Raw genomic sequence first — 15,554 nt, 5'->3', positions numbered from 1 at the left:
CAGCCACATCCACACAGACCTCTGATGGGCCTCACTCTGGGAGGCACCACGGACCCGCCCTGTCTTTGCTGTAGACCACAGCCTATGAGCTGTGACCCTCCTCCCAGCGAAGAGAGTAAACAGCTATTTCTCCCATTTGTATCTCCTTCCAAAGTGCCAGAGAGAGGATGGGGGCGGGGGGGGGGGGGTTGCCTGTTTCCATTAAGAAAGATTCTCACACCTGCGTTCCAGCCAGCCCTCAAGGCACCTGTCTCTCGGCTGTCTACTCGTCTCTGCGCGGGTTTCTCTAGGAAAACCTGTTTGTACAACTCTCCCGTTCCCACCTGTGCTGCGATGGGGACCATGCGTGAGCCCTGCAAGGGGCTGACCGCAGCACCAGCCGAGGACCTCACAGATGTGACGGTCCTCCCCCGGAGGGAGCCGCGGGCATCAGCTGTACAGAGTGAATTGCAGCTGAGTGGTGGTCTTGATGTTTGCACCGTGGAAGGGGCATTTCTGCACCCCCAGCCTGGGTGGTAGCTCCAGGTTTACAGAAATAGTCTAATTGAAGCTGTACAATTGCCCTAAGATATATTTTTTGGAGGTGGAACCACATCAGGGACAACAGAAGTAAACAGCTCCCAAGTCCTGCTACACAAGAGGTATCTGCGGGCCTGGAAGCCCCGCTGCAATCGGAAGTGTTCTATTCCCGGGCTGTGACGAGAGACGGGAAAGGAAGGGCGTAGCCCAGACGTGGCCACCAGGTGGCGCTGCTGTCACAAGAACGGTCTCTCGCTCTCCGGGCCGGCAGGCAGGGCCCCGCCCACCTCCTCCCAACCCTCTCAGGCTGGCGCTGCCGCTCTGAGCCTAGGCATGCACAGGGCAAAGGGGGATTTTGAAGGCCAGAGACAACCTCTGCGGTCCCACCCTTAACACGCCAATTAAGACCCGTTTAAAAATTCTGTTCCAATCATTGCTTTCTGACATTTCCATTGTTTGCCCTTGAATGAGCTGAATTATTTATGCCCTTCCCTCCTTCAGTCAAGAACACAGGAGGGAAACTGGACCAGTAGCCTGGAGGCTGGTCTTCTAGGAATAACAGCGCCATGGGGTGGCTATACCAGTGCCGCCACATGTCAGAGAGCCCCACAGACCCCAAACTCGCCCAGCAGCTTACCAGGGCATGGGCAGGTGACAGGTGGAGCTCACCTGGGCAGCATGAGAGTCCTGGGGTAGGAGACCTGTTCATGTCTCATCTGCTTGTGTTCTTGAACAAGTTACCTCACTGTGCTGAGCTCCCCATCTGCAGAAGGGGTACAACCACAGTACAGAGCCAGGAGCACAGGGACTTCTGTCATTGCCACCCCTCACACCCATAAGGCAGCTGAGGTCTAGCACAGGTGAGTGATGCCCACGGACATCACAGTCAGAATTCCTTAGACCTTTCCCCTCCAATGCTGAAAGATTCCTATGCGTGCTCCCCACTTGGTCTTGACTTGGTCTTTCACGACAAGATACCTTATGTTCCTCTCTGATTGTCCCCAAGTCTCTGATTTCCATTTGCTTTTGATTTCCATCATCCGAGGAAATATTTAAAATGAGAACAGTTCAGTAGCTCTGGTGCCTTCTCAAAAAAATCAATTGAAAGCCAGTTGCTATGCAACCCTCAAGTGTTGCCGATGTTCTGCTCCCTGGCTGATGGCATATTGTATAAAATAAGATAATCTCTTTTCTTCTGTCTTCCTTCCTTTCTTTTTTTTTTTTTTAAGAAATGGAGGAAAAAAACGTTGTTTTAGGAAAAACTTGAGATAACTTAGAAGCTTCTCATAAGCTGGAAGACAAACAACATGGCACGCATGTAAGTGCTACTGATTTTATCCCCTCTGGAGCCTGGTGGGGACCCGGAGACAGGCTCTGGGGAGCTGGTCTATTTCCATCATGATTTGGAATGAATAACAGGATCTGAATGCCTGGGCCACTTTCTGCCCCAAGTCTGGCTCTTGGCCTCATAGCTGCCCCTGCCAAGAGAACCCCCAGATCTTGGGGGACACAGCTCAGTCCCTTCTCCTCACAGGAGTCCCTGCTACAGTCATCTTGGTTTCATGATGCTTAAATCCTTCTGGGCATGGGGGATGCCCTCCTTGATAGGGACACATGAGTTCCTTAAAGAGCAGCTCATCAGAATTCATCTTCACTGTGAGCCAAGCCCCATCTCCAGACCCTCAATCTAGAAGCCTGTCCAGTCTCTCTCTGAACAATCATTCCCTCCGACACGAATGTTGGGCCTCTTGTTCCTCAGACCCCAGCTGCGCAGTCAGTTGCCTGGCCACTCCATCTGGGGCCACCCCCAGTTCTATTTCCTTCAAGGTGCTCCCCACTCTGAAACAAACTTGTTTACTTGTCACTTCACGGGGAGTTCACGCTCCATTTGTGTGACCTGCTCTTCCTGTTCCTAAGACGACACCCCCGGCCGCCCCCTGCCGTCCCCTGCCAGCAGAGACCTGCAAACAGGGCCCTGCTCCCGGTGGTTGTGCAAAGTGGGATCTGTGACTAGCGGACACACACTGTTAACCGTCCACAATGAGACGAGTGCCAAAAAGGGAAACCTGTCCAGCAATTTGATGGTGTGGTTTTATGGGAACGGAATTTAATAATAAAAAGTCTGGGCTGGTATTTTTGTATATCTTGGTTTTGTCACATTTTCCTTTTCTAAGAATTCCTTTTAAACATATTTTCCAGGACTACTGGTCAGCGATGGGCCCTCGGGGCTGAGTGTTCTGTGTGCCGGCTCAGCGACCTCAGCCCTAAACCTGCTCTTCACAGATGGTCACTTTCCTGTCGGGTCGCTCCAGGTCAGCGGGACGTTGCTCCTGAGTCCTGAGGCTGACGACTCTGCTCTCTTAAATCAACCAGAGCCCACAGCTAAGTACGCTGCACCAAACCTCTGTGCCCAGGGTGGCACACCCTGTTCCAGCAATGCTGGACCAACAGGTGGGGTCTGCACTCAGTCCCTTCACTTCAGGGTATCTGGACAGCACCAGCGGTGCCCTCCTGACTCTCCTGAACCCCTGCCTGCACTTCTGCCATGTGTCCTCCCTCAGGAGATCGAAAGCCACACCCTGGAAGCCCTCACACTCCAGCAACCTGCCCCAGGAGGACCGAGCATCAGCCAGGCCCTGTAACTTTCTGGAATCCCCCAGGACACACTGGCCATGACAGGCGATAGCCCTTTCCAGAGACCTCCACCACAGCCTCATGGGCCCCACCTGGGCTCCCAGGGGACAGGCAGGGCAGGGCAGAAGGTGGGCAGGGCATGGGTAAGCTTTGCTACAGGAGACAGGTCAGCCCAGCTGGATCCCCAGGGGCAGCAGAGGAGCAGGGAGCATGCTGTCCCTCTCGGCCATGCTGGGGGTACCGGGGATGGGCAATCCCCCACAGCCTGCGATGACCTCTATCCTGACTCCTCTGATGTCACTGGCAGAGGTGTGAGGCTGGGCTGCTGAGCCCTCGGCTGGGGCCCAGTAGGCGCTCTCTGGGTTTAGCTCTGAAAGCGTGCTTCCTGCTCCAGATTCTCCCTTCCAATTCCTAAACTCCTTCCCAGCAGGAAGTCATGGGAGCTGGGGTCCCCCTGTGCCCCTCCTGGTTGCCACTGTCCAAGTACTGGTCTCACTGAAGCTACCCTACTGCCCAGGTGAGCTCCAGCCACGCACCTTGCTGGTCGTGACCTCCAGGCAGCCCTGTGGCCCACCCACTTCCCCATACCTCCCTGGGAAGAGCCAGACAATGCTCTCCACTCTGCCTCTGGGAGACTTGGGGTGAGGGGCGTAACCACATGGCCCTGGCCTTGAGGGAGGTGCCTGTACTCCTGGGGGATTTGGCCTCACCTGCAGGTAAGGTGGCAGCCTACATTCTAGCCCAGATGGTTTGCTCAGAGGTCCCTAACCAGGAGACTGGAAGAGCCCCTGGGCCCAACCGCAGGAAAGGTAAGACAGTGACCCTGAGGGCAGAAGAACCCCTCCCCTCCCCAATTGTCTCCGAGCCTCCACAGAGTTGAGGTGCCAAGTGAAAGCAGAAAATCCCTTCAATGTCCTCCTTCAAATTAGGAATAAAATGTTGGACATGACAGAGCCCTGTCGCATGCCACTGGAGACTCTACTCAGGTGGATTCAGTTAAACGGGATTACTTGGATTCTGCCATTTTTAAGTGCTTTTTAAAAAATGTAAACTATTTTTTCATAATTAAAAATGCACTATTTTGTGTAGAAAAGAAACATGCTTATCATGATAAATTATGAAAGTTCAGTAAAATACAAAGAGGAAAATAAAAATCCATGGCCTACTGCCCAGAGAGAAATATTAGTCACCTTTGATGTAGTCTTTCCAGTCCCTTCTGTACATATATTTGTACACAAAATTAAGATCATACTATAAGTTGGGGCACACAGGTGCTCAGTTGGTTAAGCATCTGACTCTTGATTTCGGCTCAGGTCATGATCTTACAGTTCATGAGATCGAGCCCCACATAGGGCTCTGCACTGACATCTCGGAGCCTGTTTGGGATTCTCTCTCTCTCTCCCTCCCCCTCTCCCCTGCTCTCTTTCTCAAAATAAATAGAAAACATTAAAAAAAAAACTTAGGGGGTGCCTGGGTGGCTCAGTAGGTTGGGCATCTGACTTCAGTTCAGGTCATGATCTCACGGTTCATGAATTCGAGCCCCACATCGGGCTCTGTGCTGACAGCTCAGAGCCTGGAGCCTGCTTCAGATTCTGTGACTCTCTCTCTGCCCCTCCCGCACTCGCACTCTGTCTCTCTCTGTCTCTCAAAAATAAATAAACATAAAAAAATTTTTTTTAAACTTAAAAAAACCCCATACGATAAGTTATATTCTGTTTTCCAAAAGCAAATAAAGTTAACTGTATGCTGTAACAATTCCCCAGTGCTTTGAAAGTGGGATTTATGGGGCACCTGGGGGGCTCAGTCAGTTAAGTGTCTGACTTCAGCTCAGGTCATGATCTCACGGTTGGTGAGTTCGAGTCCTGCTTTGGGCTCTGTGCTGACAACTCAGAGCCTGGAGCCTGCTTCGGATTCTGTGTCTCCCTCTCTGTCTTCCCTTCCCCTGGGCACACTCTGTCTCTCTCTCTAAAATAAATAAACATTAAAAAAATAAAAAAAAAATAAAGTGGGATTTATTAGCAGCCTAATATTCTACCACACAGACATATTACAGTTTATTTAATTGGACCCCTGTTAGTAGACAGTTCAGATTTTTCCCAGTTGTTTACACTTAGAAATAAGGCCATGGCCTTTGTCTTTTTCCTAAAACTTTGTCCGCAATTCTGATAACTGCTTTGGGATAGAGTCATAGAAATGAACAAGGCGGGTGGCCAGCAAACAGGAAGAACCTTTTTAAGGGCAGTGGTGAGTACTGTCACATTTCCTTCTAGAAATGTGTACCTACTTATACTCATACCAGAAAAGGGTAATGCTTTACCCATCCAAGCCAGCAGTTAAATCCCTCTTTATAATCTGAGCACAGGTGATCCTTTAAAAATGTTAAATTGCAGGGTGACTGAGTGGCTTAGTCAGTTGGCGTCTGACTCTTGGTTTCAGCTCAGGTCATGATCTCACAGTTCATGGGGTTGAGCCCCAAATCAGGCTCTGGGCTGGCAGCGTGGAGCCTGCTTGGGATCCTCTCTTTCTCCCTCTCTCTCTCTGACCCTCCACTGCTCGTGTTCTCTCTATTTCCCTCTCTCAAAATAAATAAACTGAAAAAAAATAAAAATGGCAAATTGTATTCTTTATTTGATTAATAGTACAGTTAAAATTTTTTCCTTCTTTTTTTTTTTTTTTGCCCATTTGTATTTTTCTTCTGTAAACTGTTTATACCCACTGCCAATTCTGTTTCTCCTATGGTTTGTAAGAGCTCTTCATATATTAGGGTATCACTGCCATATTGCCAGTGTTTTTCATGCTCGTGCTTTGTCTTGTAATTGTTTCTGGAGAGTTTTATATTTTAAGTGTTCAAACATATCTATCTTCCCCTTTACAATTCCTTCTATTGTACTTACGCTTAAGGAGCCCCCTTGACAACCAATATTTTCTTCTTGATTTTTGTGGTTTAAATAGTTGAATGTTTTATTGGCCTGTTATTTATCATATGTTATTTTTAATTTACTATATATGAAATTTATATTTGTCATATATTTATTTATAACACTTAATAACCATTTCATTTATATTTATCACATGTTAAGTTAAATATATGAAGTGTTTTCAGAGCTCCATAGTTTATTCAATTGATCTGTTAATGCTTACGCAAATACAGTATGATTTTAATTATTTTCACTTTATAAGATGTTTGAAGTAAATCTCTCTTTATTTGCTTAGCTTTTGAGGCTTTCCCATTCAGTCTTTTTTTTTTTATGTTTATTTATTTTGAGAGAGAGGGACAGAAGGAGAGTACACGCACGAGCAGGGGAGGGGCAGAGAGAGGGAGGGAGAGAGAGAATCCCAAGCAGGTTCCACACTCTCAGTGCAGAGCCTATTGTGGGGCTCAATCCCACGAACCATGAGATCATGACCTGAACTGACATCATCAAGTAGGATGCTCAACTGACTGAACCACCCAGGTGCCTCTCCCAGCCAGTCTTGACTGGCTTATAAGGCTTCCAGATGAATCTTAGAATCATTTCACCAAATTTCCAACTACTAATTTAGGAAAAATCAGTATCTCTACTATACCCAGTCTTCCTGTAGGAACAACATATGTCTCTGCCTTTATTTTTATTTCCTTCCTATCATTAACAATGTGCAATTTTCAGGGCGCCTTGGTGGCTCAGTTGGTTAAGCCTCCGACTTTGGCTCAGGTCATGATCTCACAGTTGGTGGATCTGAACCCAGCACAGAGCTCTGCACTGACAGTGCAGAGCCTGCTTGGGATTCTCTCTCTCCCCCTGTCTCTGCCCCTCCCCTGTTTGTGCTCACTCTCTTTCTCTTTCTATCAAATAAACTTTAAAAACAAAACCATGTGCGATTTACTTACTGTAGGTCCTGTATCTATCTTGTTAGGAATGGGCCAGATATTTTATATTTTTGCTTACTTTTGTAAATGGAACTTTTCTTTCCCTATTACACCTACTACTAGGGTATTGTGGGTTTGTGCAAAAATTAGCGATCTTTATAGAATTATCTTACAGTTGGCCATGTCACTAAACTTCTTTAATTAACTCTAAAAGCTTTACAATGGATCCTCTGGGTTTTCCAGGCACATAATCATCAGCAACCAATTAAAATTTCATCTGTTCTTTTCTGATATTGGTTCCATGTCCTAAGACATTATCTAGAATTTCCAGAACCTCAGTAACAAAGCTACCTTCTGGTCACCACGTTTACTGTAACTGCCTCAATGAGGGCAGCATTTCCCAAAGTGAGTTCTGTAGAATGTTGACTACGTGAGGAAAAGGGTTCCACTGAGAAACAGGTTTGAGAAGCTATGTGTAGTGATCCACTTCTTGAGATTCACTGTGCACATTTCTGTCGTAAAGTCTCTGACAGATTCTTTGACAAGTCTTTCCCAGACTCACTGGACTATGGAACCCCTCTATTTTCCCGTGTAAACGTCTGGGAGCATCCTATGAATTAGCTATGCAGACGCTCTTAGGGACATGTGCTTCTTTTCTCCACCTTTAAATAAAATTTTGGTTGTCATGTTACCATCTGTTACTAGTTTTCACAGATTTTTGAATACTGGGAGGTACTCTCTCAGCAACTATGCTGCAGACCATGCCCTTGCCCTGCTGGTGGCTTCAGCATCAGGGGCTCCTGGGAGCTCTTTCTAAGGGGCCCCCCATTTGGCATACTTCACCATGCACCCCCCACTCATGCTTTTGCAAGCAATACTCATCTCTTCTCTCCAAGCCCCAGGCCCCCATGCCAGCCTCTCCTGCCATCTCTACTGGGGTGGCACTCGGCACCTCAAACTCAACACATCCCTGTTGAACTCATTGCCTTTCTCCCTCTGACACCCCGATTCTCTTCCTGTGTTGTCCATCTGAGTGGTTGACATCAATCAGCATGCACCTGGCTGCCTGAGGCATGGGCTCAGGGTCTCCCCACCTTCATCCACTTAGAACCCACGTCCTCTGGATTTGGCCTCCTACAGTTCTCTTCCATCTGCCTTCTTTACCCCAGCCTGTGACCATGGTCTCGGTACAGCCCACTGCCGTCCTCCCTTCAATGGCGCCCGCACCCTCCTCAGCCAGGCTCCCACCCACCATGCTGCCCACAGGAGTCCAGGGATCCTCTTGGAAATGCAAATCAGATCCTGGAAACACCCCTCTTCTGGTTCTTCTCCCTTTTACTCCCTTCCAGTCAGTTGGCCTGACATTGTGAGGGCTGCCTGCCTCATCTTCCCCCCATGAGTCCCTGACCCCCTGTTATCATTGTTTCTTTGTCTGTACCTCTGCTTTAGAAGCTCTTGAGGTCAGGGACCACGTCAGTGGCCCAGCACAGAGCCTGGCACACAGAAACCCTTCAAAAACTATGGGTTCAATTACAAGCTTTTGTCATTCGGCAAACGAATGTGATGAATTATATGAACAGACTTCCTGATATTCGACAATTGCCTTATTCCCAGGATAAACTCTATTTTATAGTGCTGGGAGTTTCTTTTTCTGCATTATTGAATTAAACCTCAGGATTTTTTATGTCTATTTTTAGAAGGAAGACAGGTCTGCACATTGTCTTGGACATGTTACCTCTGGCAGCTTTGAGTATAGGAATCACACTGGCTATAAAAATAAATTGGGTGGATGTCAGAATATATATATATATATATATATATATATATATATATATATGTATATATGGTGTGTGTGTGTGTGCTCTGAAACGATTTCCATGGTGTTGTATTATCCTTGCTAATAATTCCTTAGAAATGAATAAGAATGCACTGGCAAAAATAGATCATCTGACTCTCTATTTAGAGGTAATTTTCAGAGAACTCTGAAAGTGCTAGAGAACTTGAGTTCCCTCCATGGTTATGGGACTTATGGTGTTTTCTAACATTTTCGGCTTTGAAATATTCTCATTTCCCAGGAAATCCTTGGCTTCCCAGGGTGTCCTCGTCCCTGACTCAGGGATACTCAACTGTTCACCTTCAGGTTCTGACACTTCTACAAATGTCGGCCTGTTGGTCACACAGTCTATCTACCTGCTGGCAGCTGTGAAGGGGAAAACAACAAGAAAAAATGGCTTTGGGTGGGGACAATTTAGCACAGAGCCTGCTGGGGTGTAGTTAAAATAAACGAAGCTTTGCTTCCTTGAGCAATCAACACATTTCAGGCCGAACTGAGAGCCAAAGCTTTGCTACCACTAGGAAGCAATTAACAACACACAATTTCCAAATTTTTCTTTTTAACCAATATGGGGGCAACCAGGGGCAGAGGGGACGCAAGCTGCCACCTGGTGCCCAGACCATTCTGTGGCTCTCCAACTCTATCTACTTCCATGCCCTTGGCCAACCTGAAGTTTCCCATTTCCCCCCTCCAGCAGTAGAGAAAAGGGGTGGGGGATCTCACTGTGTCCACACCTCATGCCAAATTTCTGAAAATTCTCAGACACTGAAGGATGCTGGCTGGAGGGCCCCAGGTGGTAATGGAGGGGCTGGAAGGAGCTGGTATGGGGAAGGAGAGAAATGAGGGGGGGTGCAGAACATGTGGACAGCTACTCCACTGGGCCATTCCAAAGACCCCTGCCTGTGAATGGAGGCTGGGACTGGATCTCTGGGCTAGGGTCCACCCTCAGCTTCCCTTCCCAGGGAGTGCAGCATCCCAAACCTGGACACAGGGCTAGAGAGCCTCCCTAAGCCCTCCAATAGCTGGTCCACCTCATCTGCTGGCCATCTGGAGGGAGGGGGGTTGAGAGAGGACCCAAATTGGGGGTCTTCCAGCAGCGGCCTAGTGTGGCAACTGCCCCAAATGCCTTCTCTTCTGTCCAGATAAGCATCCTGGTGTAGGTTATGTTGTGTACACCCTTTCTCATCTTTCAGTCTGTGTTTCCTCTCTCTCTCTCTCTCTTTATGTCAGAGGTTTGCATTCACTAAGGTTCTCTTCTTGATTGGTTCAATTATTTTTATTTCCTAATTTTTTAATTTCTGCTTTTCTGAAACTACCTCCTTATTTTTGTCCTCCTTAGGTTTTTGGTTTGCAGTTCTTATGGACTTTTGTTCTAACATTACTGCAGGGTCCATGTGCATTCATTCTCTCTTGTGTAATCTTGGAAAGCACCTGCGAATTTGCCTCTGAATACAGCTTTGGCCACACTCTATATAGGTTTTGATCTGTAGTACTATCACTTTCATTAATTTTCCCAGCTCTAATAGTCTTCCAAGCAGGTTGTTTTTTTAACTTTTCAAAGAAATTGGACTTTTTATTTCAGTTCATATATCCCTTCCTTCCACCGCGTTTTAGGGCACTGAGTCAGAAAAGATAGCCCGGACAGTTTCTGCTGTATAAAATTCACTGGAATTTTCTTTACAACCTAAAGTACTTTTGTAATTTTCAAGTGTTCTAGGATTCCTCAAAAAGGAGTCACACAGGGCAAAGAAGAAAATGATAGAACTACTAATTTAACTTTATACATTATTATTATTTTATTTGAAACTTCTATGCCTTTTAAAATGTAATCTGTTAAAGATCTTAAAAAGAGAATGAAAGACTCCCGTGGTTAGTTTTTTTCCAATTTCTACCTTGTTCTGACAGTCTTCTTTGATACATCTTATGTTCTCCCAGGGGTGCATGAAAGAGCATAACTGGTGTCCTTACTGTGGCCGCTTCTACTTTAGAGGGACATGCTTCCTAGGGTAAAGAGAGTGGGCTCAAGATCTACTATTCCTGGAATTCATCCGGCCACACGAGCCCTCCATTGTCATTTTTTATACCACGGGCCTTGTAGGTTGTGTGCAGTTCGATTTTACTGTTGGAGACCAAGATTCTTTGCCTTTGAGCAGATGAATTAACCCTGTACCTAATTACCATGCCTGATGATTGATTTTTGTACATACTGAGCGAAGTCAGACGATGGAGTCTAGAATTTGGCTGCAGGGTGAGAAGCCCAACTCCGCAGGAGCCAAATGACACTGGCCACTCACCCAGAACACCACCAACCCACTTTAAGCCTCAGGGTTCTTATCTGTGAAACAGGCATTGTCATACATCCGCCTCCCCATATGCCCTTGGCTTCAGTGAGTTAATATGGGTAAAGTACTTCTGACTTTCCCAGCACAGGGCTTCTTCCTTCCTCACCATCTTTCCTTTCTCTGCATCCCCTTATCTTTCTGTCTCAGGTCTTGGGTCACTGTCTCTGGGGGCTTCCTACCCCAGCTGCACAGACCCCTGCACGCTGCTAGGAAAGACAGCACCAAGCTTGACAGCAAGAGAAGGTAGGGAGGGCAAGAGAGCCCAGTGAGGGCAGAAGCCACACAGCATAAGGAGAGGAGAACACGGGTGGAAGAGGTGGGAGGGAGGGGAGAAGTAACCTGTGTTTCTGATGCTTTGATGTCTGGGGCCATGCTGACCCTCCTGGGGTTAGCCAATTCCTAGAGATAATAAACAACTCGCTCTGGAGCATGCTTTTCAAATGCAAACCAACCAGTTCAGAGTCCACACCCCCAGCCACCTCCTTCATTGGGCTCTCACCACCCTGCCTGAGTCACTCAGGGCAGGTACTAGCCACCTACGACCCAGAGCCCACAGGAATTATTCACGCTGGCCAGTCCTGTGCCTGCTTACTCTGCCGCACCCAGCCCTTCCTGTGGAGACAACAGTCCCCCACTCCTTCTGCCTTCTGACCCATCCTGGTGCTGCCCCAGTGGCCCTGTGTGAATGATAAACCGACTTTTCCATGGCAGTCACCTCCTGATCATCAGCTAGCCTCTCCACACATGAATAATAACAAAACCTACATTATAAAACCAGGGGTGAGGTGAAAGGGGATCAGGAATATGGGGGAGGCTCACGAGTTTCTTGTCTCTTCCAGGTACCACGGGCCAAGCTGGGGACAGGCACTGAGGTTTTGGCTTTCAGAGGAGACCTGTGCCTCACTGGAGGGTCCCCATTCACCCCACAGAGATCACGAGAGTTGGGGAGGCTCCACTGTGTCTGGAAGCCACCAGCTCACTCACCTTCCCGTAGCTAAGCAGGATTATCCGCACCAACACGACATTGATGTGGGCCCCCAAGGACTCGTCATGATAGATTTCGTTGACCTGAAAGACAACCAGGGAGGTGTCAGCAGGAGCCACAGGCCTGAGGACCACCTGCAGATGACAAGGTGGAGCCCAGGGGAGGCTGTCAACCCGCCCACGCTGTGCGGTGCCCTCCACAAACAGGGATGACAGTCCTTGTCTCACAAAGCTTAACAGCAAGATGCCATATTTGTCACCACCACTAAATTGGATTGCCGGAAGCCTTGCCATGAGGTCACAGGGGCAGGGTGCACATCCCTAAATGTGGGTCAGACTAGACTTTTTAGTCCACAGTGAGACGATAGCTCTAAAAGCCAGTTTATAAGAGAGAAAGGGGTTTTTGTCTCCAAAGTATTGCTTTATCTCTCACAGGCAAAGCCTGGCCAATTTGGCTCACAGACTTTGACTGAAAGTCATGGTGTGGAAGCCAAGAAGGCAGTTACACGGAGAGGTCCCGCTGCAGCTGGAGGGGGCAGGAGGGAGGAAAGGGGGAAGAAAGACCGAGAGGAATGACTAGGCTTCACTTTACTCCTTCCACCCCTGACCTCCAGCCCATGTCTTGAGTCACGGGTGGGGGGTGGGGAACAGGGCAGGGAGCATAAAAATAGCCCTGATATTTGGGAAGAGGTCAAAAGCAGAGAGGGCTTGATCCTGCTGTCTGGGACCTAGGAAGGGACAGGTTCATATGGAGAAGGGGTGGCTTCAGAGAGCCCAAATGGAGTACAGCTCCCAACTACACATAGGGGACCCAGGGATAGTGGGCAGGATAGCTGCGGGCTGGCTTGTGGGTTGGCTTCAGAGAGAGTCCAGGGGGTGCTGTCCTGTAGGAGGGCAGACGTTGTGTGGCCACGGCAGAGAGAATAAACCCTGAATGACCCCAACTGCAGGGCCAAAGCCTGGAGGGTCAATGCCCAGGGCAGAGCATGCTGGGACAGATGTGTGCAGATGCAGGGTGGCTAAGCCATGCACCACCCCTACCCTGAGGGAGGAGGGACAGGAGATGAACAGCCCTGGTATGGGCTGAATTGTGTCCCCTCAAGTTCCTAACCCCCAACATAATGCTATTTGGAGGTGGGGCATTTGAGAGGCTATTAGGATTGGCTGATGTCATGAGAGTGGGGTCCCCCACCATGTGAGGACATGGCAAGAAGGAGGCCATGTGCAAGCCAGAAAGAGAACCCTCACTAAGAGCCAAATTGGCTGACACCTTGATCTTGGATTTCTAGCCTCCAGAACTATGAGAAATTAACTATGTGCTGTTTAAGTGACCCAGCCTGTGGTATGTTGTTAGAGTAGCCTGAGCTAAGGCAAGCCCAGAGTCAGAGCTTACCCTCTGACCTGACTATTCCCCCTAAAGCCTTCTGAACAGGAAGAGCCTGAGCCACCTCTCAGGGGCCGGGTCACATTTTCCCTTCAATCCTGGAGTGAGGGTGGCATCAAATATAAGAACTAAAAAAAAGCTGCCTTTTTCTTCACCCATCAGCTTTGGTGTGTAGATGTCCATCCTGCCAAGTGTATAACCTCCTCCCCCCCACCCCAGTCCAGCAATGAGCCCCTTTATAGATTTGCAATGGGACTTCTCAAGCTGAGCCACCCTGGCCTTTCACAGGGCCCACCACCACCCCCCCCCCGGGGTCCCGAGTTGCCTGGCCTTGGACTGTCCTTCCCCACGGACCTTAGCAGGTACCCAGTAGACCCAGGAGAAAGCTATTGGCCCCATTGCATGCCAAGCATCATGTTAGCATTTGGGATTCAGTAACCAGCCTGGAACTGGCCTTCTGTAAAAAACAGCTCCACCATCATGATGATGTTGATGAGGACCTTTAGAGATAGGCAGGGAAATTGAGGGCATATTAATGGTGAATCTGCCCTAGTGACGATTAGTGGGCTCCCTAAGGATGTGGCATTTCATCTCAGAGATAAGAAATGAGAAGGAGTTAGCTCAGCAAAGCAGGGATAGTGTTCCGGGCAAAGAAAGTAGCATATGCAAATGTCCTGGGGGTCAGAGGCAGTAAAGTGTGTTCTAAGAACTGGGCAGGGGGAAAGGGCCTCTGAGGTCAGACTACACAAGTATTCAGGTAGTGAGAAGGATTCCAATTCTGTTCAAAGAGCAATGGAGGATATGGAGCCCTGAGAGAAATATAATGACACTGCATTTTACAAAGATTACTCTGCCTCCTTTATGGAATGTAGATTGAAGTGCCCACTACAGCAGTTGAAGTGTCAAGTGTGGGGCTCAGATTTGGGGATGAGTGGAGAGAAAGAACAGATGTCAGGAGTGACGTGGACTAGAATTGGGGAGGGCACCTCCTATACAGCCCTGGGACACCCTGGGGCCTGCTTGGCCTCATCCTCTTGTTGGGAAATGGAGGTGGTCCATCTTTGCTCTGCATGGAGTCAGGGAGGAAAAATGTCCCGGGGTCATCTCTCAGAGCTTCCCCAGAAAATGAGGGGCTTCAGCCTCCTTTGACACCCTGATAGTGCCTCTCTGGAGCCCATGTTCTAATTGCACTTCTCAGAGCTGGCCTAGGGGTGCATCCCAAGCGGACCTGGCTCCTCAAGTGCACGGTGAGGCTGTAAGCCTGTGGTGTTACAATCTTTACGAAGACAGGAAACCTGCCTTGATATTCGGAAGGGATTCAGGGCTGAGTTCACAGAATTATCTAGATCATTTTATGCTCCCAACAGCCCTTGGAGGCCAGAATGAGAGGTGGTCAATCCCACCTGAGCAAAGGGTAAGCTGAGGTTCTGAGTGAGGGTATGCTTGCTGGTTCCTACAGGGAGGGAGGTCCCCTTCCCAGTTCCTGGCCCAGATCTTGCCCATAAGGGCCCACCATCCTCCTGTTCCCCTGGCTCCTGCCACTGTGCCCAAAGGTAGCCACTCGCATCTTGGGTAAGGGGTCCCATGTCCTTGGATACTGAGCAGGCCTGACCCTGACTCCTGATTTGGGACAGGAGGTAACCAGAACCCCAGGGACCCACCACTCAGTGCTAAGCTCTATGAGGCAGAGGCCCACATCCTGCTGGGGGTGGTGGCAAGGCGACCTGAGTCTGGAGTGTCAGGCCACTGAGCGGACACTGGACAGGGGAGGCCCTGCCTTCCAAGCTGCCTGTTGGCTGCCAGCTTGCATTGGCTGGGCTGGGCTATGGAGAAGCATACCCATCAGAGAGCCAGTGAGGAGGCTAGGCCATGGGTCAGGTTGGCAGCCAGGCCTGCTCTGGAGACTCCCCCAGCCACCCCCTGACCCCAGTCGCTTTCAACTGCAATGAGCCTTTCATGGTTTCTCCCTTAGGAAGCCTCTGTCCCTTCCACGGGGGATACCTCTCCACA

At 48.9% G+C, this 15,554-nt stretch overlaps 1 protein-coding gene across 1 annotated transcript in view; it reads right to left on the bottom strand.

Moving 5' to 3' along the window:
* Positions 1 to 15,554, bottom strand: part of ADAMTS2 (ADAM metallopeptidase with thrombospondin type 1 motif 2) — a 153,841-nt gene that overhangs the window by 62,751 nt on the left and 75,536 nt on the right. The window contains exon 3 of the mRNA XM_042999277.1: positions 12,161 to 12,244. Within this exon, the coding sequence (XP_042855211.1) occupies positions 12,161 to 12,244 (84 nt within the window). The remainder of the gene's footprint in view (positions 1 to 12,160; positions 12,245 to 15,554) is intronic.

Source organism: Panthera tigris, chromosome A1 (assembly GCF_018350195.1).
Source record: "Panthera tigris isolate Pti1 chromosome A1, P.tigris_Pti1_mat1.1, whole genome shotgun sequence".
NCBI classification, from domain to species: domain Eukaryota; kingdom Metazoa; phylum Chordata; class Mammalia; order Carnivora; family Felidae; genus Panthera; species Panthera tigris.
Note: the sequence above shows the minus strand (reverse complement) of the source record. Positions and strands in the feature narration are given on the sequence as shown.